Below are 25,314 nucleotides of genomic sequence, written 5' to 3' on the forward strand. Positions count from 1 at the left end.
GAGTTAGCCAGTAGTATGATCCCTGATGTACCTGCTGGTGAAAAACTTCTCTAATAAAACTTTGCTTCTGCCTGATGCAATCAAGAAACCTGTGTCTGGAGACTGAGTTCCTTTAGAAAATGAGGTGCTGATCCAGGTACAAGGGTCACTGACGTGCTTGGGGTCGTACTCCCCTGGGGACAAAGCTGCTTTGCCAGTGGCAATGGCCTCGCTGGCCTTGCAGGTCTTGCCCACCCCCTCCTGCCAAAGCCTGCGGCAGCGCTGCCCGTCCCTGCCCGGACAGCCTCGCCAGGCAGGTGTCCGTGGGCTTCCCGCACAGCATGGTGTTAAAACACAAAATTTCAGAAAAATTTTGAAAGTCGGTGATGGAACATGTGGAGACAGATTGCCACAGCCCCAGTCTAGTGTGGCCACATCTGGGCTGTGCCCTCTCACGCCTCACCAGCCAGCCTGGGGAATTGAAGGGGAGATCTTGGTCTCCACAGCTGATTCAGTTTTGCTGACATGGCTTATATTCCGACCTACCCCTTCCATTTTACAGGAATCTTCCCACTGGGAGAAGGACTGGAGTCAAAGGGTTTATTTCCTATCTGTTTTCACACAGTGACTGAGTCACTTACTGGTCATCCTTCTGTTTCAAAGAGTTTAAACCTGAACATCAAGAACTGTTGAAAGATCATCTTTACATGCAACAGACTTGCTTTGGAGAACTGGGGAGGGCAGGACGGGGGCTGGAAAAGGGCAGCTCAACGGAGAAGACAACGGAGCGAAAAGCCAGGCAGGGCCTTTGGATACAGAGCGCCCTTAGGTCCCAAACCTCACAAGAAGGCAGAGATCTCCCCCTCCGCGGGCCTCGACCAGCCGCCGCGCAGCCGCACCCGGGGCCCTGGAGCTCTTCTGGTGGGTGCAGCCAGGGAACCAGCCCTGGGGAGCCTGCAGACTCATTCTGGGTTTGGAGCATTTTCAGTTAAAAGCCACGAGGAGCTGGAGGGTGTTTTGAGGATTGTCTGCTAGTGCAGAAATCCAAGCCGTGGTCGGTTCGACGTGTCCACTCCACCCTGCAGGTTCCCAGCTAAAGCAGCAGCGCTGGCTATGGCTGCTGGTGGATCTGGTACACCACGATGTGGCTGTTACAGGAGACACATTCATTTATGAGATGACCTGGCAAAGCAAAACTTCTGGTTACTCCTTTTTTTGTCAAAAGCTGGAGGTTATGGAACAGGCAGCCTTGGAGGAGGAGGAGAAAGGGTACAAGGGCAAAACCACTTCAGGACCATATAGACAGTATAGTGTGGGACACTTTTCTAGCATCAATTCCTGTACGTAGACACCGATTTCTCTGTTGCTACAGAAATGAACTCAACCCAGCCTGAAACCTTCCAGGAAAGCGGCATCTCCAAGGCCTGCGGGGAGCAACCTCAGTCATTAAGGTACCAGGGAGCAGGTGACAGGTGCCCCTCTCCCGCTGTAGAAGACCATGGTGAGACGTCTCAGTGCTTTTATCTCATCTACCAGACACTCAACCCAATAGCGTCCAGGGGCAGGGCAAAATAAGAAAATGCAGCACCGGAACAACTGCAGTCATGACTCACAAGAGTGGCCATAGGTCGGCACTTTTAAATCAAGTCTTTAAAGATCAGTTCCAGCCCTACAGGAAGTCCCAGACTTGATGCAGAAACCTCTCAGTAGACGTGTCAGACCGGTGCTTCACAAGAGATCAAAAGAAATGTTTATCATGGTTCTAAAGGCCAGTTTCCACTGGCTGGACTCCTCTGTGTACACCCCAGCCGTTCTCAGAGCTCTCGCTGTCGGAAAGCAAATCTTTCCCTTTTCCCATTGTCTCCTCCCACCTTGTTCAGTGCAAAGACAGGAAGATGACCCACCGCCGCCCTTTCCGGCCTCAAACCTTCCCAATCTGTCAGTCCTCACACTCTCATTTCTAAAACTATAAAGATACTGTACTGAGGCTCTTCCAGTTTTCAGTCTTCTGGAACCCTCGGCTGCCTACAACACACAAAAGCTTGCCGCTTTCTTCTGGGAGCCCCGGCTGCCTCCCACCAGGTCTGGGCTCGTTTCCTTCTCCTGCAAACTGCTGCTGACATCTAGCTGCTCCGCTCCCCGGGCTGCGGCCAAGGCCTCCCCACCCCTCCCACCCTTCCCACCAGGGCCGGCACTTTCACAAGGGAGCTGTCCTAAATTCCTGAGAGGTGAAAGAGGCCTAATGACACGTCCAGAAGGACTCTAATGATCCAGACTTTATGAATATGCCCCTGGAGAGCCCCCAGGGGGCACAGACTCGGCTCCTAAGACACTGTGATGTTGTTTGTGGACCTGCAAGTTGGGATGCGTCCGGAGAGCATGAGAAGGTGGCTTGTGATAAACAGCTCCCCAGCAGAAAACACCCTGGAAACGAGACGTATATTAAAGAGCTGCAAATTATGGAGCTGCAAACCTTGGGCTGGAAACTACATTTCCATGAGATTTCCATATTTCTTTGTGCTAATGAGACAGACCCAGGAAGCTTATGAGTTCAAATAACCGAATGAAAATAGGAGGAGGGAGAGCTTAATTTATTTTTTTTAAGGTCTTTAGAACAATTATTTAATTTTATCTTAGCTTAACAAGCACACCCATTTGCTGAAGACAAGAAGGAAAAATAGCCAGGAAGAGGGCAGGCGTGAGCCGTGCCAGGATCTGGGCAAAGGTGCTGCTGGAGGCCCACAGAGAAAGGGGGGGTCTGACAGGTAAAGCCACAGGGACCAAGGGACTGCAGGGGAGCAGGAGCCATCACCCCGGCTCTCCGCAACAATTACCGCAGTAGGCACGCAGACATCCTCCACTCCCACAGAGGAGTAAGTCATCCCATGTTTCTGCTGCATTCTTCTGATGTGCTAAAATGATAACTGTGGAGCAGAGGGAGGGATGTGTGCTCACTCAGAAAAGATGCTTGCTGCAGACAGCTATTGGGAAACTCCTGCAGAATCACAGGCAGGCCAGGCGACGCTTCCAGCGCTGCAGCATCACGGCAGTTTCGGTTCATTCTTACCACCACACCCTGACTTCAATTATGTTCTCCAGTCCGAGTAATGAAATCCAGGCAGTCCTTCCTATACACAAGAACTTTACTGGAGTTTTTCCTTATTCTGAGCTTTGCTCCTTTGTATTTAGGGACGGAGTGGAGCACGAGCTGGGAGGAAGGGCGTGCTGACAGCCAGGCACTGCAGGCTGATACAGGAGACCTGGGTTCAGCTGCGGACTCTGCCAGAGGCGTGCTCTTTTTCTTTGAGTAAATCACTCGGAGCAAATCTCTCCACACCCCTGTCTCCAGTCTGCTGCAGATAGCACCGGAATGCTGCTGGCTTTCTTTGGACTGGATAAGTAACATCCAAGAGTGCAGAGATAAGGGGAGGCATCTTTTCAACCGAAATAAGCAGAATAAGGGCAATAAAATGATGGGCAAATTCAGGAACACTGGAATCATTCAGTCCTTCAGTAAATGGGATTATTTACTCGCCATATTCTAATCCACAATCCTGACACAGAGCGAGGATTTGAGCAAGAGCCTGAGCTCACACGTTCCCTGGCGAAGGAGGCTTGGAGAATTTCTTGCAGTGAACAGTTAGTTTCAGAAAAGTGTGGAACGCCTGTCTCTTGCTCAATGACCAGTAGAAACAGGTTCTCCCTAGAGAAAAGGCCATTGCTCTTGGGTCTTAGCAAAACATCTAATGAAAATGAGCTTAGCCTGAATTTTGATGTCAGAAGACTGAAAGGATTGATTCTTCCTTTTAATTCTCTGCCTAGCTAAGATTTGGAGAGGTTAGAGACAGAGAAGAGCCTCTAGTTTGTGCTTAATCCATCTTCTCCAGGCCGGTGGGGAACTGTGTTGGGCAGTGATTGCTGTGCCAGCTGTAGCAGCAATTCTGCCTTTATATTTCCTAGGACAGTAGTCCCAAACCTCTCATTAGAATGCAGCACATATTAAGAGCAAAACTGCCCACAGGATGTTTCATTCACTGCTTCAAAACACCCCCCCCCCCTCCCCAGCAACAATCACTATCCATAATGATGCAAACTGCAGAAATATCTTTCACTGAACAACAGGAAACACTTAAAGCACTTTTCCCTTACTTTACACTCTCCACACAAAGAAACAAATCCTTTGTGAATTACTGGAGAGCCACGATCACGTATGAAGAACCTTTCATCCACGTCCATTAAGAGATCACTCCTCGGCCTCACTTGTCTCCCAGCAGAGTGCTCTGGATTTGTCATTTTGCCAGTGGAGAGACTTAAAGGTTAATCTCTGTGTCTCTGATCTTTCCACAGAGTTCTTACATCATTCCTCATACATCATTCGAGAGTCAAACTTCGTATTTATGCTTTCTTTTTCATCTTACATATTCCAACATCAGCACCTTGCATGAAAACTGCTTATTCGACTCAAAATAAAATGAAAATAAATTAATGAGATAAAGAGCTCTTTGATGCAATAACCTTTAATGATTTCTTCCTGGTATATAATTTAGGACAGTGTTGTTCCTGGCTTAATGTTGTAAAGTTTGCATCATAAACAAAAAGCTGATGATTCATAAAACATTATTGCTAATGTATTTTTGAAATTAGCAAGAGACATGTAAAGTATCTTCCTTGTCTACCAGGATTCTTGAAAGGAAACTTCCCTTTGAGAAATTATTCTTGGCACCAATGGCTAGAGTAGCCAGCCTTATGGGAAGCAGAAACAGTGGCGACACCCACTGTGGAAGGTATAAATAGAGTTTCGCGGCAACGGACAACTTGCAGTCTGATTTAATATCAAGCTGTGCATCTTGCTTTGGGCTTCTGCTTGCATTTCCAACTGCTGTCGCCATGAGTTGCAACATTAAGGAGACTATTACTGTGTCTAGCAAAGGCAGGAGCAGTGGTGGCAGCTGTATCATTGGTGGTGGTGGTGGAGCACGGATTTCTTCCTATGGGATAGGCAGTGGCAGAGGTTTTTCTGGAAGGAGTTACTGCGGTGGAGTGAATTATGGAGGGGGACTGAGTGTTGGTAGCTTGGCTGGTGGGAGCTATGGAGGTGGCAACTGCTATGGCAATGGCCTTGGGTTTGGCCTTGGAGGCGGTGTGGTCGTTGGTGGTCTTGGTGGCGACTGTTTGCTTTCATCCTGCGATGAGAAGGTCACCATGCAAAATCTCAATGACCGCCTGGCTTCCTATCTGGACAAGGTGAAGTGCTTGGAGAAGGAGAACGCTGAACTGGAGTGCAGGATCAGAGAGTGGTACGCTACACAGGGCCTCTCCTGTGAGCCCCGGGACTACAGCTGCTATTACAAAGAAATCGAAGATCTTCAGAATCAGGTAATCCCCTTTTCAGCTGCTCCTCCCCTATTTAAAGCTTATTTCTGAATTCATGTTTAGAACCTACTGCCATTGTTAGGGGTAACGTTGGTGCTGCTAAATGTCTTCACAAGCAGAAATGTTGGCAAGTTCCCCGATGGCATGGCTGAGCGTGGGTGTGTAACACGCTGCCAGGTGGTACAGGTGGGATAATACCCTTGAAAAGGAAAAGGATGCTTTGCTGCATTGTGTTTTGACTAGGCAATTATAAAGATGATTTTACCAAGTGCGCTCTGAGGAAATGGAGTGGTGTCAGTCCAGAAGGAAAAGCAAAGCAGAGAACTGTAGGAGAAGAGCAAGACATACAAATCGAATGCTGTATCAAACAAAGCGTTAGAAATTGTGGGTAGGAGGAGTTGAGTATTTGGAATGGATTGCCACAGTGGCACCAGCAGCTTGACACTGGTATGTCCAGAATGAAAGTTTTGGCTGCTCTTAAGGCTTAAAGGTCCCTTCCAGCCATCTTCCCTCAGGACCCCTGAGCCTGAAGCCCAGAACACGCCAGCTTGAATGTCAGTTGAGATTTAATGTCTTAAGGAAGGGTTTTCAATTTCGCTTCTATTTGGAAGCATATTTGGAACTTGCCTTCAGATCTCGAAATGGGGAAGTCCCATCTCACAACTCTGACTCCCAACCTCTACACAGTTGACCTCGTTTCTTTACCGACTGTGAGTTGAGGCGGCAAAGGTACCCCCCGCATCTGCTCTGCTCAAGGAGCGAGGTTACTTAAGTAAGAAGGTAACAGGAAAAGGAATTGCCCAACTGCAATCTAGATAGACCTACAGAGCATAACAGCAGAGAGGAGTGAGACACCTCTCGTGGTCTGCTCTCTTCCAGATTGTCTGCGCGACCATTGATAATAACAAGATCATTCTGGACATCGATAACAGCAGGATGGCTGCCGACGACTTCCGAGTGAAGTGAGTGCCCCTCTCTGCAGACGAGCCCCATTGCCTCCTCCCTGCTCATTTTTCATCTTGCTTGGGGAGTCTCGGTGCACTAATTACAGAGACTTCAGGCAAGTCTCACTGCAACACCACGTTAGGACAGGATGGAGTGATGAAAGGCGTTTTGCTCGTGGTCACCAGCCCTCCCTTAATTAGTATTCTCGGGTAAAACGTTTGGCAACAGTGTTTGTTGGGGAGGGCTGGGGACCGCCCTCAGCGGTGTGGTTGGCACATTTCCATCACAGACTGGTGCGGGTTGGGATCAGCACAACAGAAATGCGGCTGAATAAGTGAAATCAAACATACAGAGATCAGGAGCTGGAAAGAAGTAGAGGAGGGAGAAAAAGCTTTCACACAACAGACACGAAGCGCCGGGCAGAAACGCCACGCGCGGTGCATTCAGCTTAGCCAGCAAAGTACAGTTTAGAGCACGGGGGGGAGGGATCTTCGCATAAACCGAGCTCATGAGAGAGGTTACCCCTCTGAGTTTCTGCTTCTTGCCCAAACCAGGTACGAGACGGAGCTGGCCCTGCGCCAGAGCGTGGAGGCTGACATTAACGGCTTACGCCAGGTCCTGGATCAGCTGACGCTCTGCAGGTCTGACCTGGAGGCCCAGCTGGAGTCGCTGCGGGAGGAGCTCTGCTGCCTGAAGAAGAACCACGAGGAGGTGGGTCCTGCCCTCGCCCCCAGCGCCATGGCCCTGACATAAAACTTTGCCTACACAAATGTGCTCTACATTTACAAGCAAAGATCAACCACTTTCACGCCCCAGCGTTCCCATCCGGCAGTTCTGGGGCTGAGATCCATCTGCCTCGTGGGTGGTGCTGGAGCTCCGGCAGCAGAGAGGCGGCTGCGGCTCTCGGGGCTTCGCTGGCGCTGGGAGAGCCTCAGGGGGGTGAAAGTTGCTGCTGATTCCAGTGACTGAGAAAAGAAATTACCCAACAGATTTCTTGGGGAAAACACTTGCGCCATCTCCCAGTGCTTCTACAGCCGTAGCTGGGAGGCTCCTCTCGCAGGGAGCGCTGCTCTTGGCCACCAAGCGCTGCTCTGCTGTCTTTCAAAAGCCAGTGTGAGTCTGATCCGGGTTCTATTTCCAGGAAATGAATTGCCTGAGAAAACAATCAACTGGAGACGTCAGCGTGGAGGTTAATGCCTGCCCTGGACCAGATCTCAGGCAAATCTTGGAGGATTTGAGATGCCAGTATGAAACACTGATAGCGCGCAACCGCAAGGAAGTCGAGGATTGGTACGAGTGCAAGGTGAGCGACACACGCTGCTGCGGAACACACCGACAGCACGTTGCAGGGCACAGGAGTGCAGGGAGACAGTCAGCTCTTCTCCCCTGACAGCAGAGCCCGAGAGCAGCACTCGTCGTGCCCCGTGTTCCACAGCAGACACAGGCCTGTCTGACCAGTTGGTTATGTCCCATCTGGAGCAGCAGCATTTGCCGCAAGGCTCTGTGCTGTGTTGTTGGAACTGAGATATCCCACATTTGGATTAAAGAGACTTAATAGCCCCGAGGTGAAAGCGACTTGTAAAAAGAGTAAGCAGCTGAAGCCGGCGGTTAACGCCCAGCACACAGAGAACTCGCCCTGCTCACTTTTCTTTTGGCTAGCTGCTCACTGCATTCGGCTTCTGTAAAAGCAAGTCCCACTCGCACAGACACTCTCTGAAGCTCTTTATTCTGGATTGGCGTTTTGCAGATTGAGGAGGTGAATCGGGAGGTTATTACAAGCGGTCAGGAGGTAGAGACGTGCAACAACCAGGTCACCGAACTGAGACGCCAATTGCAAGCCCTGGAAATCGATCTCCAGGCCCAGCTCAGCCAGGTGGGTGGTGAGTTTATTTACAGCTGGGACGCGGCTGCTGCTGCATTTCCCAGCCTGAACAGCCAGACCCACCAATCCGCATGGTGGGGGTGAATAGCTCTCTCATTTTTGGATTGGAAGTAATAAATTCCAGGGTGACCCTTAAATGAATGTTGTTTCTTTGGTTCTCTTGTTTATCAGAGAAATAATTTGGAATCCTCTCTGGCTGAGACTGAGTGCCAGTACAACACCCTCCTCGGTGAGCTACAGAACCAGATCACATGCGTGGAGCAGCAATTGGCTGAAATAAGAGCGGAAATCGAGTGCCAGAACCAGGAGTACAAGACCTTACTGGACGTCAAGTGCCGTTTGGAGCAGGAGATTCAGACCTACCGGTGCTTGTTGGAAGGAGGACAGCAGGACCTTATGTATGTAGATTCTAAATCCACTAGAGAATAACTGAAAATATCAAGGATCTGTATTAGACCATGAATCTGACATAATCTTTAGTCCATCTTAATGCTTTCGCTGAGAACAACTTTACTGTGATGAACATTCAAATCAGAACCAGACATCGCTCTTTGGGATCTGCAAAGCAGAGAAACCAAATCGTAACTGCTAGTTACAGCACTGTAACTACTGGTATTATGTCAGCGCTCATCACAACCTCTTTCCTAAAGTAATATGGGTGAGAACTGTCAAAATAAGAATTAATTGCAACACTCTGCATTGCATTTCCATTCCAAAGGGGAGCACAAATGCAAAGCAACTCTGAAAGTGAAAAAAGAACACAGTGTAAAATACTCTAACCCCCGTAACAGACGTAGTTTGAGACTTTGTGTCATGTAGTCAGTCAGCAGCGTCATGTAAAGTTCTAAAATTCCCTGTTTCTCTCACCAAATTTCTCCCACTAGTCATGGAGGAGGAATCGGAGTAGGAACTGGTGTAGGAGGAGGAGTCATTAGGACGAGCCACACCTACACTACAACTTCATCTTCCCACTGCCAGCCCCAAGTCCCACCCTGCAAGACTGGAGATATACAAGGTAAGAGCGGTGTTTTCACAAAAGGAAAACTTTCTCCAGTTTGTTCCTTTGTAACAAGGCCAGGAGACAACACACACGCCTAGGACGTGTCACTGGCATCTTCTCAGAGAGTTACTCTGCTACAGGTACAATCTGCTACAGGGGATCCGACTGAGGTGCAAAGTTGGCTTCACTAAGAAACAGGTTTAAAGAGAGTCTTGACTCAATAGGGAGTAGCAGGAAGCAAGTGAGAGACAAGAGGGAGCCCGAGGACTAAGAGGAAAAAGGTGGGGAAATAAAGCATAAAGAAAAAATCTGGAAGTAGAAGTAAAGAAGAAGCCAAACGAAGCTTAGCAAAAGAGGCTGGAAGCAGTGAAAAGCAAATCTGTAATTCCACAAGCGCAAATTCCCATTCAAACACAATTATTTAGGGAATTTCTGGGGTTTCCTGGGTTGTTTGCCAGCTGCTCCTGTTTAACAGTATCCTCTTGAAATCAGGGCACTGTGCAGGCCCAAATTTTTGTTATTTGAAGGATTTAATCTCTGTTCCAATCAAATAATGCTGCTCTGTCTTTTCTCCAGTGACCTGCAGGAGAATTTGTGATTAAGGAGGAATGGACCAGAAGATGACAAACAGAGAAACCCACAGACAGAACACTCGATGTTCACTGCACGCCTCTGTGCAGAGAAAGTAGAAGTAACTCAGCGATGCTTTGCCGTGTCTCTGAAGGGGCCTGTTGGGGGCCACCTTCTCTGTTCTGCTCCTTCTGTTCTCTAACGCTGCAATCTCTAGAAGTTACTTGAGTTAGTCAGGATCACTGATGTACCTGCTGGTGAAAAAACTTCTCTAATAAAACTTTGCTTCTGCCTGATGCAATCAAGAAACCTGTGTCTGGAGACTGAGTTCCTTTAGAAAATGAGGTGCTTCGAGGTACAAGGGTCACTGACGTGCTCGGGGTCGTACTCCCCTGGGGACAAAGCTGCTTTGCCAGTGGCAATGGCCTCGCTGGCCTTGCAGGTCTTGCCCACCCCCTCCTGCCAAAGCCTGCGGCAGCGCTGCCCGTCCCCGCGCAGCATCCCCGGGACCTGCCCGGGCAGCCTTGCCAGGCAGGGGCTTCCCACTGAGCCTGGCGCTAAAACTCACTGCAGAGCCACAGAGGGGGATGTGAGTGAGGCTGGAGCTCACCAGTGAAAGGAGAACAGAGAGATCCGTGACCAACATATCCAAGAAAAAGCAGGCTCAGGATGGTGTCCGTCCGTCCGTCCATCCGGCCCCCGGCAGCCAGCCCTGGCACAGTCTCCAGCTGCTCTGCAGCCGTCGGGGCATGAGGCCGGGAGATGCGCCGGCTGCTGGTGACTGTGATGTCAGTCACACGCGTCTTAGCAGCACTGCAGTGCAGTCATCGGGGGGGGGGGGGGGGGGGCGTGGGGGTGTCTTCTGACCCCTCCTGTCTTCTGGGCTTCTGTAATGTGAGCCCGTCTGCGGAGTCTGCCTCTGCTGAGCAAATCCCATCTCGGCTGTGTCAGACGCCTGCCTGGGGAGAGGGACCGCACGACGCGAGTGCCCCTTCTCTGGGTGACTGTACGCAGAGCTGAGAGCAGGTGCTGAGATGACAGCATCCACATTTTGTCACAAATCTCCTCTTGAGACAGCCAAGGGGTGGTTGGGCATCCGTAGCTGTGCAGAGACACCCACAGGTTGGAAGAAGCAGATGGCCTGAAAGCCCTTTTTATAGCCGATATAGCACGGCCCGAACATTTCCCACACCTAGACTCACGTGAAATATTTTGGGGTCCTTTGCTAAAGAATATCTGAAGCATAAAAGCAAGTGTGTTTCCCCAAATCCCACTCCTGAGTAAACCACACAGTGGGAGGAATTTCCACCTCTGCTCACGGCGGGTGACGCGCGGCAGGACGCGGGGAGCCAAGGGCGGGAGGTGTTTTGGCTTCGAAGCAGAGAAGCGACAAGGCTGATCCCTGGCGGACGCGGCTGCGAGCGGCAGGGCTGGGAGAGCCCCGCTGGCCCCGCTCCCACCTCGGCCTGTCCCGGCTCCAGCCCCGGGACAGGCGCCAGCAGAACCGGCTGCTGTGCAGGGGGGAGGCCGATGCCAGGGGCACGCAGCCCTGCGCTGGGCCGGTGCCAGCGTTGCATGTTGCTCTTCCCAGACTGGGATTTCTCCCCGGCAGCTCCCGGCACTGTGCAAGCCCTTGTACAAGACACGGGGCTCTGCAGACGTGCCACCCGCCGCTCGTCTCCCCCAGCTGAGGATTTTGGCTAAACAGCACGAATCAAATCCTCCCTGAAGTGAGAGATGGTTTCGCATCGAAACTAAAATCCTGTGAATTTGGCATCTGAGATCTCACTTTCTAACTGCCATTGCGCTGGCATTCCCCTCTTGCCACCACATAAGGAAGAATCGACCTGAAGCACCTGGTGAAAATATTTATATTGTTTTGTTTTGGGTTTTTTTTTCAGACAAAAGAGAAACCGAACCTGTGTTCGCCTGCAGACAAAGGGCAAAGCTGGTCATTGTCCAGCTTGTGCCAAGACTCAAGCAGAAGTTTTTCATAAGCACTATATTTGATTTCCAATAAAAACTTAAAGAGGAGCTGGAACAATAAGTTATCATTACATGCAAACGCTGCTTGTGCTGAAGAACAAGGAAATGGAGAAGGTGCCCGGTAGATGGGGCAGAGCGGCCATGCTGGTACTTCCCAGCTCTCTCCATAAGGTGTCAGCTGTTCCCAACTGGCAGATCCGAAGCAAAGGCCGGCCTGGAGCCTCCTGCGCCCAGTGCGGGGTCTGGCCCAGCCCTGGCCCGCTCTCCTCTGCCTGCCCATGGTGTCGAACCCTGCCCTGGGCCTGAGACCAGACACGCCGCTTAACCTGGGACCTGCAGTTTACTAAGGGGCCAGGAGACGCAGATGAGTTTGCCTAATACTATCTGTGGCTAAATGGAAGTTGCTGTTAGACAGCACAACGAAAGTACAATGTTATGTGATGAAAATAATATTCTATCAGAATGTAAGGATACACAGTACTCAGGAATTTCAGTCCTCCGGCACGTACCTGCAGGTGGGGGCATCGTACCCGCCCTGTGCTGCCTGTCCCCGCGCCCGCAGGCCGAGCCCTGCAGACCCCTCTGCCTTCGGCCCCGCGGGGCACCCGGCGATGCCGGAGGGGACGGAGAGGGCAGGGCGCCGCGCCCCGGCCCCGCTCCCCAGAGGGCACTCGGCCCTCACCCAGCCCGCCGTGGGGCCTGGAGCGGCTGCGCAAACCCCGCTCCTTGCTGGGCTCACGCTCTCACAGAAATACTGGGCTGACCCGGGGAGTCGTGTGCGGGACGTGCCGGGGAGATCCCGCCAGCTGAAACCACGGCACCAGGTACCGACCCTGGCACCGCGCCCCAGCTCACGGCCCGGGGCTCAGCGCTGCCGTTCGCACGCGGCTGGACGGGACCTGCAGCTTCCTCCCCACCTTCCTCCCTGCCGCCTCGAAGGCCCCGGCTGCGTTCTCCTGGGTGTAAGAGCAGAGGACGGAGGCCAGGCTGAAACTCGCTGCCCGGATTTGCTAACCCCTGTTTATGTTTTGCCAGTGGCATGTTTTGCAGCACGGCGCCGGGCAGGGCCACGGCCGAGCCCAGGCTCTCTGCGGGGCTGTGGCTGCGTGACGGCGGCAGAGATGCAGTTCAGAGCCGTCGCTGACCGAGGTCGCACATTAGCTGAGACCCCAAGGAGCCGGGTGTGCAAGGGGCTGGTTAGACCCAAAGGGAAGAAGTTCCCAACCAAAGGGTTTGTACTCTGCAATCTTACGGCTCTGACTCACCTAATTACAGTTCCTATCATAATCACCATCTTCCACTGGGTGGTGGATCTTTTGAAGGTGCCCTTTAATGTTTCATCAGTACTGGTCTCTGCAATAGCGAATGAGTAACAGATCAAGTATACGGCATGCAAGGATTATTTTTTTTCCTACAGGAGAGATGTTTGCTGGATTGGGTCCTACTGGCTGCCCTTTCGTGGAGGGCAGAGATCACCCCAGCGCTGCAGCCCCTCCGAACCGTCGGGGGGGTGAATGCGCTGCGCCAGGGCCCCACCAGAGGCCACGAGGACTCGCTGCAGGGACACCCCCGTGGCCACGCATCTCGGGTGTGGGTGATGTCAAGACACCCCGTCTTGCAGAAGAGTGCAGGAGAGGTGGGGACTTACTTTCTCACTTCAAAACAGATATTTATAAAAACTTCACTTAAAAAAAGCCTAAGCATGTTTTGGCATGCAGGGAATGATCACATGCAGATAGTCTACAGAGAATTTCACCGAGCTCTAAAACCACATGGCTTTATTTTATTTAGATGTGGCCATAAATATACATAGAAAGAAAGAAAACAGAATGGTCAAGACATCCTGTGTGCCGTTCCACCGGGCAAAGTTAAAAATATCTGAAGATGCTCCTGCCGGGCACCGGGGGTTCAGGACAGTTGTACAATCTGCTGTGGGAGCAAACCCAAGTCCTCTGGTTGAGTGTCCCGCTGCTGGGAGAAGAATGGGGCACAGGTTTTTGACACAAGTATTTCTAATTACAAAGGTGCATTTAGAGAAAATCACACTTTTCACTGGAAATAGTTGGAACTGTCAACATTTTCAATCCCAAATATTTCTGGATGAAACTGCTACCAGGCACCAACAGCTGAGTTAGCGGGAAAAAAAGATTCCAAAGCACCTTGTGCCCTCATTGCAGAGTAAATAATTGGGAATCGTGAGGTGGGAATGACTTTTTGTTTAGAACTCTCGGTTAACCCATTATTAAAATAATAAACATGATTGAGCCCTAATAAATTTCAACTAATCTGAACGAAATTTTCTCAGATTTTTCTATAGGGATAAGAAAAACCCCTCACCATTTAAATTTGAGTGGAGAGGAAACAGTGTCATGCTAAGTGTGAGGAGCTGAACCTCAACGTAAGGAAGAGCAGTGCACATCCTCAGGACGAGACCAGCGTTCTCCCTCCAGCACAGTCGTACTTCAGGGACTGGGCTTCTTTACTATGGAGAAATACTGTTCTACGGGATTATCTGGTGTTAACGAAATTGCTTAATGATTATATAATGGACGTTAGTTTATAATGGATAATTATGAGAATTAGTCATATTCCCCGGGTAGATCTTTCACAGTTTTGCTCTGTGTAGCAACAGAAGCAAACTGAATTTTCCTGACAGGGCCTGACCAGAAGCAGGAAGAGGGGACGAAGATTCGCCACCACCGAAGCACCTAAGAGGGTGGGTAACAGTCCAGCTGTACCCCCACAAACGTTCTCAGCAGCCCCAGCGCTTCCCCCACAGGAGGCTGTAAATGCAGAGCTCAGAAAAGGGGCTGCCCGTGTGTGCCCGCCCGTGCCAGCGCCCCAGCCCGCCGCAGAGGCCCTTTCAGCCTCACCCCTTGCTGCTGCCACACGCAGCCCCGAGGAGAAGGGCCCCGCTCCCTCCCAGCCTCCGCTTTGGGCCAGCGCACGCCTGCGTGGCCGCGGAGCCGTTAAGTGCTCTGGGTGCGTTCGTGCTCACACTGGCTGCGCCTTTCGGGCTTAAATAGTCCCCGGTCCTGCTCTGGGCAGGAGCTGGGAACAATTTCATCACAGCAAAAGGGAAGAGGCCTCACCACAAACAACTATGGTGACATCACCCTCGGGGCATCTTCCTCCTCCTCCTCCTCCTCCTCCTCCACCCCCTCCTCTCTGGGCTGTGACCTGCAGCCTGTCGCTCAGCGCGCAGGGGCAGGTTTTCCTGAACGCCATGAAACAATCAGCTTTGAGGGTACACGGTGACTGTACGCTCTCCAATAGTTATGCCCAGCAAAAAAAAAAAAAAAAAATCTGTTTCAAAACAAGTCCTGTGTTTTAAATCTCACCTTGCAGTTCAATTCACACTTTTATTTTATACCAGTGTGAGAGGCGCAGATGATCGCAGCTTCTCCGGAGCAGCCTCTCAGAGGTCTCTCAAGCAGAAAAGAACCCAGAAGAGCTCTTTAATACTCATGTTAATACTCATGTTAATACTCATAGCCAACACGGCTGAGACTGCCTGAACGCCTGCGAGCAGCCAGGGCCGAGGACACACACCACAGGGTGCGTAAGGGACGCTCACGGGTGACAGATGTCACGCTGCCCCCGCTCCCCAGCTGCCTCTCAGCCCCGGCCTGGTGCAGGCACGGAAGTTTTCTCAGCTTTATTCACCTGCCCATGACTGAGAACTGTCCTCAGCATGGCCAGAGGATATGCCAGGGCCTGCTCCCAGCACTGGTAAGCCCACCGAGGCGGGCAAGTAGAGGAAAGGGAATTCAGATGCTCGGGTGGTTGTGAGCATCCCGGAGTGAAGCCAGGCAGCTCCGAGCAGGGGCAGTGCCAGGGGAAGCCCTCACGGCTCCCCGTGCTGCACTCGAGGGATGGCGAAGGGCAAACCAACGGAGGGTGGATGTGCCCTGATGTGTTGGGGAGCAGCAGCTCCAGCCTGAGATCTCCTAACGTCTCCCCTGTCCCTTTTCACAGGTACTACTGGGGAGCCCTGCAGTTCTTGCAGAGATTATTGAAATCTCTCTTATGTTAAGGTTTTTCCAGCCCTCCAGGTTCTCTTCTACAGCATTATCTCTGGATTTTGCCGGATACATTGTCTAGTTAGCTCAGTATGTTTGCAAATGCCGGGACAATCCTATGAGACCTGACTGCAGAAAAAACCTGCCATCTCGTAAAAACGCTTCCATCTTTTGCTTTCCATCAAGGCAAACTTCAAAACAAAACATTCCTTTCAGGAACCAATTGTTCCGTGACTTCCATTTCTGATCTGACGGGTCATTTCCAGATACACTGAATCCATCAGGCTTCTTCAGTTTTACGGAGCTGATCTTCACTCTTGAGGTATGTTGCCTGCACAAATTCTAGGGGGAAAATGGCATTAAATCTTTTTTTCATGACTTAAGCACGAAGCCATGAAGTATGCTGCACACAAGCACCCTCACTGATATTTAAACTATCCAAACATGTTCTTTCTGTGAACAGAAGACACGAAGCTTAGTCCACCTGAGAGGAATGACTCACACAAAAGATGTCATAAACATCTTTCTAGGAAAAAAAGCAACCCAAACCCTTCCCCTTCTGCAGAATTACACAGAACATCACCGAAACTTATCCACGTCCTTATAACATGGGTGTCAGCGACTGGAAGCCAACAGTTAACCAGAACGTAACCCAATGGTTTCATGAGCCAAAGCAACTGTTAGTATAGAAGAGAATTCTGTGCGCCTCAAGAGAAAAGGATTTCTCACTGGAACAAGCTAAAATCACGACTTAGGCTCCACTGAGTTTTGTAGTGAACCATTTCAATTTCTACAAGCCAGAGGCCGCCTTGCTTCCTCAGACATTTCAGAAATGAAGTCTAGCAGGAGAAGAAACTCTAGGTGTGTCCTACTGTGTGGGTGAGGGTGTGCTGGGAGGGGCATTTATAAAAAGATGTTTCCACAAACACTTGCTATAAGCCATAACAAACAAACCTCTAAATTAGCAACAACCAAATCACAAAGGCTGAGCGAGAAAATAATAACATACCAAATCAATACAGGAAATTGGCGATCACACAACTAGTCCAACCTACAAGGAATGACAGCTAACAGCGGGCATTTTGCTAAAGATCATGTGCCTGGGAAGGAGCACAGACATGAGGGGCACGCAGGAAAGAAATTTCCAATGTTTAAGGCGCAGGTTGCTGTAAGAGCTCAGCTGAACTATCCACTGCTGGGCATTTGAAAAAGAGACAATCTTAAAAGATGCAAGATAACAAATATTTCCTACTTTTGGTCATGCTGTGTCCATGAATGGAAAAAAATCTGAAGGGAAAACGCTGTTTTGATGTACAGTTCATTGACTTAATCCCCAAACCAGAACTTAACCTTTCTCCTCCAAGTATGTGTGTATTTGCACTGCGGAAGGAAAACATCCTGACTGAAATTCTGAAATCCCTGAGCACGCCACCTCTCCTGTTCACAGACATGTCAAGGGAGACTAGCCCAGAGCCAGGGTACTTCCCCAGCTCTCTCGACCACCCTCCAACTGCATTTGGTCCGAGCCCATGAAGAATTATTCCCTGCAACAACTTGCCACAGTTCCTGTCCTTACAGCCTTACACAGAGCTGTTTCCCAGTTGTCATACAATTTTTCATAATTAAATTGTTATTTATAAAACATAATTGTAGACAGAATAAATTGCTGACATGTATATTTGCCAATGTTCATTAAATTTTTATGAGAAATTAGAGATGTCAGAGTGGGCCAGTGTCCCTACAAAATACATCCTGTGATGTGTTTCCGAAAGGCATAAAGCAAAAAAGGACTAAAAATAATGAGCGTACAGTGTAAGACAACCATAAACTAGAACGTATTAAAATATCACGTAAGTGCAAAAAAATTCATCTGGCATTTCTTGACAAATACCTGAAAGGGGAAAGAGCACGAGGAATGGCAACGCTGGAAGAGAGAGAGAGTAACATTCGTTCTGCCCCATTTTATGGCCGTTTATTGTTGTGCTGAAAGAGATGTAACAGGATGAGGTGAGTGGGATGAGTTCAGATGACTGTAAGTCAGTGGACTAGATCATGGAAAAGATCAGCCTAATTCAGAGCCACCCAATAGAAATTACATGTTTTGTATTAATAAACAAACGGTCGTGAACACCGTGAGTATGGGTTAAGCTTCCTGACACTGTCAAACATCTCCCTTTGGCAAATTACCCTTGGCAGAAAAACTGTGGCTTGCAAATGCCCACGGAAAGAAGGTACTCCCTCCGACGGTGACACCCACTGTCTCAGCTATAAATGCCGACCAGGCAGGGTGGAATTTGGAGCTATGATTCCAGAACAGCTGTAGGACCAGCTTTGAGTTTAACCTGAGTCAGTCGCTGCTGCCAGAATGAGCTGTGGCTCCAAGCAGAGCTCTAGGAGCTGCCTGCGAGGGGGCAGCGGGGGCAGCGCAGGCGGCGGGGGGGGCAGCACGTATTCCTCTGCCTCCTCCAGAAGGATCGCTGTGAGGTCAAGTGGTGGCGGCAGGACTTCTGGCAGCAGTTGTGGAGGAGGAAGCTCCAGGAGCAGCTACAGTGGGGGAGCAAGTGGTGGTAGCTGGGGGAAGATGAGGCGCAGTAGTTACGGAGGAGGAATGAGCGGCGGCGGTTTCGGAGGGGGAATGGGCTGTGGCAGCATGGGAACAGGCTTTGGGTCGGGCGGGAGCGGGTTTGCTGGTGCTTATGGGGGAAGTTTTGGTGGTGGTGGTGCTGGTTTCAGCGGTGGCAGCTTTGGCGGTGGTGGCTTTCTTGGAGGGAATGGGGGAATTCTCTCCAACGACGAAAAGCTGACCATGCAGAGCCTTAACGAACGCCTGGCTTCTTACCTGGGCACGGTCAGAAATCTGGAAATGGAAAATGCTCAGCTCGAACAGTTAATCAGGGAGTGGTACCAAAAGCAAGGTCCTACTGGTACAAAGGACTACAGCCACTACTATGGAAAAATTGAAGACCTCCAAAATCAGGTAGGGTGTTCTTTGCCAGAGAAGTTTAAGCATTGACAGACTTTTTGTGATTGTGTAAAATGTTCGAGGCACCCGCGTGGATCCTTCTAACCTCACCGTCTCTCTGAATGTGCCACTTGTGCTTCAAATTCCGCCTTCTGTGCATCCAACTATCTTCAGCTGGCGGTGGAGAAACAATGCCCCCCGCCGCGGCACACACCACAGACGGTCGCCGGCTGCAAGCGCAGACTCAGAGCGCCGGCAGTGGATTGGAGAGCACGGGACAAAGGGTGCCCATCGCCCCTGGGACGTGCGGGGTCTGACCTTTGGGTGCAGCCCTGGGCCCGGGGCGTGGAAGGCGAGACAGAGCTGTGGCGGGGCCACCACTGGGCCTCCCGTACTCACAGAACAGTTTTTGCAGTTCTGATGCTGTTTCCGCACGGGGACCTCTCTGTTCTGTGCTGGAAATGACCCTTCCAGGCCTCTGCATGTAGGAAACGCTGTTCCCCGCAGATACCCGGGCATTATGACAAGACAATCACATTCATATTTTCTGTCCCTTGTGCAAATCTGAGAGATTCACAGGGCAAGTCTTCCTCAGCATATTGTCTTCTCTTCTAGCTTGTGACTGCAGCTGTGGAAACCAACAGGGTACTCTTGGACCTGGATAACACAAGGATGACTGCAGAAGACTTCAGGATAAAGTAAATATATATTCCTCCTTTCTGGGCACTGATTTCCTTTCTCCTACTGTTCTCAACTTAGTTTCATAAATTCATTCCGTAAACAAATATCAATCCTTAGAGACTAGGGTTCCTCCTGGTTCCATGGCAGCCCAGCTGAAGTAATTAGTAAACCTTCAAAATTCTTCATTACTTCTGCAATGATCTCCAATACTCCCTGTGGCTGTGGAGTCAAGGCTTAAAAAAAGCTTTACTTTTAAGAAAATAAAAATTGTGCTTTTCTCTCATGGAAAGTCAGATGAAACAGATAGATGAAGCCTGCACAGTCTACAGTAAGAGGCAGTGAAAAAGGCCACATTTTAATATTAAAGTCAATATTAAACTTTATTACATTTCTTAATATTAAATTTTAATATTAAACTTGAAGTACTGGCTGCTGATTTTCTAATTCTACCGGTTGAGAGACGCCACGTGCTACCAAGTACAGCCACAAAAGCAGCCACTGAGATACTGGAATACACGAACTTCATTGATGACGTCAGCAGGAGAAGGACTGAGAACCCAGACCAGGGCTGACCTTTCCGCACTGTCCCTGGTGCAGGTTCGAGACGGAGCTCGCTCTCCGGCAGAACGTGGAGGCTGACATTAACAGCCTGCGACCCTTGTTGGATAATCTGACGCTGAACAGGTCTGACCTGGAAATGCAATTTGAGTCCCTAAAGGAGGAGATGATCGACCTCAAGAAGACCCATGAGGAGGTAAGAGACAGCTCCCTGAAATGCAAACTGCAGAGGAAAACAGGAACGTTACGGTATGGGAAACGCGGGCAGGTCCCGCAGGTAACACCCCCTGCACGGAACGGCGCTCCCCCCTCTCCTCGGGTGCAGCAGCTCGGCTGGAGCCGGACCGAGTGCCGGGGCCAGACCCTGCCAGTCCCTCCCAGCAAGCAGGGGCTGGGAAGTCAAGGCCAACAAGAAAAACCTAACATACATATATATGTGGTGGAAAGGGTCCAGGATGGTTTCGGATGTCAGAGCAGATCGACTGACTTGTAAACTCCAAAACTCTTGCAAATCTTTGTTTATTTGCCTTGGGCCTGGGTTTTCTCTGCAGGAAATGAAATCGCTGCAAACACAGTCCAGTGGTGATGTGAATGTGGAGGTGAATGCTGCTCCAGGAGAGGATCTGATGAAAAAACTGAATGATATGAGACAAGAGTATGAAAATATTATTCAGAAGAACCGTGAAGAGGTTGAAAGGTGGTATGAAAGCAAGGTAAAAAGTTACAACGTGAATGTTCACATTACAAAAGAAAAACAATGCCAACTTTCAGTAAGAACTGCCTGTGGATGAATGACACTTGGAACGACAACATCCATTGCCTTTAGGATATAAGGGTAGAATCCCTTTGATGAAAATAAAGGAAATTACAAGTGGGCTCGAACTGCGCTGGCAGGGCCAAATAAACAAGTTTAAACAGCCCCCGTATTGCAAGTGGCCCTGCTTCAGCTTCTTGTGTTGCCAGACGTTTCCCTGATAAACCACCACGCTGACACTGTAGGTTAAACTCAAACCCGCCGATCCTGTGTATTGATTTTTCAGATGGAGGAAGTGAGTCAACAAGTCCACTGGAGCGGCCAGGAAGTGGAATCAAGCAACCAACAGATCTCTGTGCTGAGACGTGACTATCAGAGCCTGGAAATCGAGCTGCAGTCGCAGATCAGCATGGTAGGTACCAACTGCTCCTGAGCCTCCGGCACGCGGAGGGGCTGCGAGGTGCTGGGATGAGGGGAGAGCCAGCACTCCCCTTAACGAGGACGCTTGGCCCATCTGCCACCATGTAACATTTTTCTCATTTGGGGTGTAAGAACGATCCCATCCTGCCACATTCCCCTAACGTGCCGCATTCCCCCGAACACTGTATTTTGTCTTTCATTCTCAGTTACAGTCTTTGCAATCCAACCTGGAAGACACGGAACGTCGCTATAACATGCAGCTGCAGCAGATCCAGAGCATGATCGGCCCCTTGGAGGAGGAGCTGGCCAGCATCCGCTGCGAGATGGAGAGTCAGAACCAGGAGTACAAGATGCTCCTGGGCATCAAGACCCGCCTGGAGCAGGAGATTGCGCAGTACCGGGCGCTGCTTGAGGAAGGGCAACAGGGTATTAGGTGTGTGCATTCAGACGAATTAACATGCCATCTCTGCAGACAGGTGAAGATAAAAGTAACAAAATTCATATTAGGAACAAGTGCGACGAATTCAGCCTCCACATATTTACTATAATCGCAAGAATTCACACGAAATCTAAATCTCAGCTGGCAGTGTACAAAGCTGGATTATTCTGTACTTATTATGAACTGAACAAAACCATTTACAAACGTATTTAGAGCTATAATTTGCCATTTCTTCTCCTAAGTACAATCAGGCAGAACAGTTCTATATGGAAATGAAAGGCAAGGAGGAAAATAACTGCCTTTTATAAATACTCAAGGTAGATATTTTGAAAGCCTTCTAAACCCATACGTTATCTTCCTTTTTCTTCCTCAGGCAGATCAGTCAATTTGTCCTTAAGTAGGGATACTTGAAAACCCATTCTCTAGAATGTGTTTCACACAGTAGTAGTTTCTCGGTCATATGAGAGCTCAGAGGGAGTCAGAACGTGGCCTCGATAAGCCGAGAGGACGGCGGACGCTGGCCGTGCTGTGTAAATCTGACATACGCGCCCTTTCCTCCTTGCAGCATCTCACAGGGAGGAGCTGGCGGCGGATCTTCGGGAGGAGGAGGAGGCCATGGAGGAACCAGCTGGTGTTCTGGAAAAGGAAGTAGTGGAGGAGGAAGTGGTTGGTCCTCAGGTGGAGGAAGCAGTGGAGGAAAAACAGGAGGATCCAGCGGGAGAAGCTCTTATTCTGGAGGTGGAGGAGGAGGGAGCGGAGGAGGAACAGGAGGTGGAGCCTCTGGTAAAACCTCAGGTGGAGGAGGCGGCGGTGGCGAAGGAGGGGGCAAATCCTGCCTCTCCCGCTCTTCATCTTCCCAGTCCCATTCTGGCAAGTCTTGTGAAAGCCAAGGTAAAAACTGAAATAAAAGAGTACATCCTCCCATTCACTTTTCTCTCTGAATAGCAGGAAGGGATACGGCAACTTCCTTCCTTGTTTGGAAATCTGGAGATATTTTTGCTATTTTTTCCTGATCCTGTTTTAAGTCCACCCTGACATTTGTTCTTCTACAGTAACATATCAACGTGCCAGTATTTTCACAAGTGACTCGCATGAAGAGATCGTTATGAAAGGTTGTATTGGAGGATGTGTAGAAAGAGGAAATGAAGGGGGAGAAGGGAAAAATAATTCTCAATCCGCAGGGAACCAGAGAAATCAGTAGTTTTGGAATGAAGACAGACGTTAGAAATGTAACTGGTACTAAGGGGGGGAAATGGTTAAAGCGTGGTAAAACAGTTGGGACGCTCAAGACATTTAAAATATGAGGGGTATTAGCTGCAAAATCCTCAAGTAGCAAAAGATGGGGAGTGCACGAAAGGTCTCCATGTCTGATTTCCTGGCTGTGGTTCCAGGAGGTGCTGAAAACATGAGGCTCTGCCTGGAAGGGAACAAAACACTGGAGAGAGGAGCAACAATGGAGGAAGTGTCTGAAGCCATAAAAACGATGAGACAGGGTAAGGCTCCAGGTCCTGACAGCACCTCAGACAAATGCCTGAAAATACTGAAAACGAACAGGAAGCTATAATTATTAGAAAGATTCCCTTCCACTTCTGATTTATTTTTTTTTTTACAAAAAAAGGTGGGGAATGATCCTGCACTGAGGCTTCCATTTATTTCTTCTTACCAAGGGAGTAACAGGGATATTAATCTTAGTTAAAGGTGCAGTCTGTCTCACAAACACAGTTTTTCCACCAGACTGACAGTCGGTCATGAAAGTACCGGCTGTAGACTGAAAGGTCTGAAGCCATCAATGTAGAAAGAGAGAACACTGCAGACTCTCTTGATGCCGCAGACAAAGGCAGTGAGTTCAGAAGGCTTTTGTGTAATGACTAAGAATTTTTGGTAAGATTTGATGTAGATGAGATCTGGTTTTTCAAAATTAATAGGCTTTTCAAACTCCTCCATAGAAATGCACTCCTTTGATCAAACCTCCTATCTGGCTAGCAACAGTTCGATGTATACTAATGCTTCGTAGGCAAGATTAAAATATATTATGTGCCATTCACATTTAACTTCTAAAAATTTGTTGTGAATATCCATACACACATAAATACAGATTCTAAGTTCATCTGTATTTGATTTACAATGCTACAGTCACTCTAAATTTAAAGAGTGATTTACACTTGCATAGTTGAGAATAGAAGCGGGTCCATGTGATATGATAAAGCTGCAAACACACATGCTTGGACAAATATTGTCTGTCACTGTTCTAACTGTTCTAGAATGCTGGGGGGAAAAAAAAAATCGAGTCCATTGAGAACTGCACAGTCTGCAATTACGAAGTAACAAAAAGATAAAAAATGCTGAATGAGATAACGCTTCTTCAAAGAGATTCTTGCTTCCCTTCGTCTTTCAACAGGGAGTTTTCGGAAGTCTGAGGACTGACTGGCGAAGGCAGCGCTCCCACTGCCGGACCTTACCGGGGGGGCCGTGACCCGGCCAGGCCACACGGAGCGTGGCCCTTGGTGCCCCTGCGAAGAGCAAGAGCAAACGCTTGTTCAAGTTACCCGACCCTGTTCACTCCAGGGGCTCATCAGAACCCTCTGCATGGCCTACTTGCTTCTTCCATCTGAATTTCTGTTCCTAATCACTGTTACCTGGGTTAATCTCTACCATGATTGGTACTCCTGTCAATAAAATAGAAAAAAAAAAAAAAAAGCACGCAAATAAACCTTTGCTTCTCTCTGATGCAATCAGAAAGCCATGTCTGGGAGAAATTTCCTTTAGCAGGCATTTTTGTTTGGATCAGTTACAAATATCAAGCCCTACCTGTGGAACACACAATAACTTGCCAGGTTTTGCACGACACCCAGAAGTTTGCTGCGACATATTCACCATTTAAGACTAACTGGGCAAAACTCTGAAGAATACACTGCCAGGTACAATGTTCTGGTGACCCCCGCAAACCCTACTGGTTTCTGCTATTAACTCCTGTCAGGGAAAGACAGGGTGGGCTTAAGGAACTGGCTATTGCCTAGAAAGATTCTTTGGTGACTTCCTAAGGAGTCACGGAAACGCAGTATGAAACTTTTTTATCGTGGAATTTAAAGATGGAAATTTTCAACTCCCAGCGCCAAAACACCCCAGAGTGCAGAGCTCAAGCAACCCACAATTAATTACCCCAAATGAGCACATTTCCAGTGCTACCTACGGGATGACAAAGGGGTAAATTCAGTAACGGGATATCCCTCCTTTGTGGCAGGGGTTGGCTGCGTGGTAAAGTACGTTCATACGGCTGGAGTATGAACCCCGGAGCACACGTATGCTCCGACAGAGGAAGGAAGTCACGGCTGGTTTTACTGATCATAACCCTGCCTTGCTGTCTGGAAGCTGTACAATTCCTGGCCTCTTCTATTTATTTCCACTTCGGGGCATTTCTCACATCTAAGTACAAACAGGAACACACTTTACAAAGAAGACTGGCAAATTATTAATATTTAGCATATGATTTTACAAACCCCCGTGGTAGGTTGAGAGAAAAAAAAATAAATATCCAAGAGAAGATTCCAAAACCAGGTTTAAGGGTTGCTACAGATCACACAGGAGAGGGACTGCTCGCGGCGATAAGGTTCAAATGCCCTAAAAGACAGAGATTGAACTTTTTGTTTTCCCTCCTTCAGGCCCCGGGTGGCACCAACTGGCTGGAGGGTTCCCCCTGCCGCTCCCCCACGCCCTGTCCCTTGCAGCACTTCCCACCTCTGGTG

General features: G+C 49.4%; 2 protein-coding genes across 2 annotated transcripts; both read left to right on the plus strand.

The window, feature by feature from the left end:
* The first annotated feature begins 4,866 nt into the window (after nt 1–4,866).
* LOC141970471 (keratin, type I cytoskeletal 19-like) lies at nt 4,867–9,978 on the plus strand. Its single transcript, XM_074927112.1, has 8 exons — nt 4,867–5,355; nt 6,232–6,314; nt 6,852–7,008; nt 7,439–7,600; nt 8,045–8,170; nt 8,351–8,577; nt 9,064–9,194; nt 9,756–9,978. Exons 1-8 carry the CDS (start codon nt 4,867–4,869, stop codon nt 9,779–9,781), a joined length of 1,401 nt encoding a protein of 466 aa, XP_074783213.1. The 3' UTR covers nt 9,782–9,978.
* Nucleotides 9,979–18,122: 8,144 nt separating this feature from the next.
* Nucleotides 18,123–23,135, plus strand: LOC141970494 (keratin, type I cytoskeletal 19-like). The gene is made up of 8 exons (XM_074927148.1): nt 18,123–18,734; nt 19,335–19,417; nt 19,998–20,154; nt 20,510–20,671; nt 20,999–21,124; nt 21,339–21,565; nt 22,137–22,462; nt 22,963–23,135. The coding sequence occupies exons 1-8, from the start codon at nt 18,123–18,125 to the stop codon at nt 23,133–23,135; spliced, it is 1,866 nt and encodes a 621-aa protein (XP_074783249.1).
* The last annotated feature ends 2,179 nt before the right edge of the window (nt 23,136–25,314 follow it).

The sequence above is a fragment of the Athene noctua genome, chromosome 25 (genome assembly GCF_965140245.1).
Source record: "Athene noctua chromosome 25, bAthNoc1.hap1.1, whole genome shotgun sequence".
Lineage (NCBI taxonomy): Eukaryota > Metazoa > Chordata > Aves > Strigiformes > Strigidae > Athene > Athene noctua.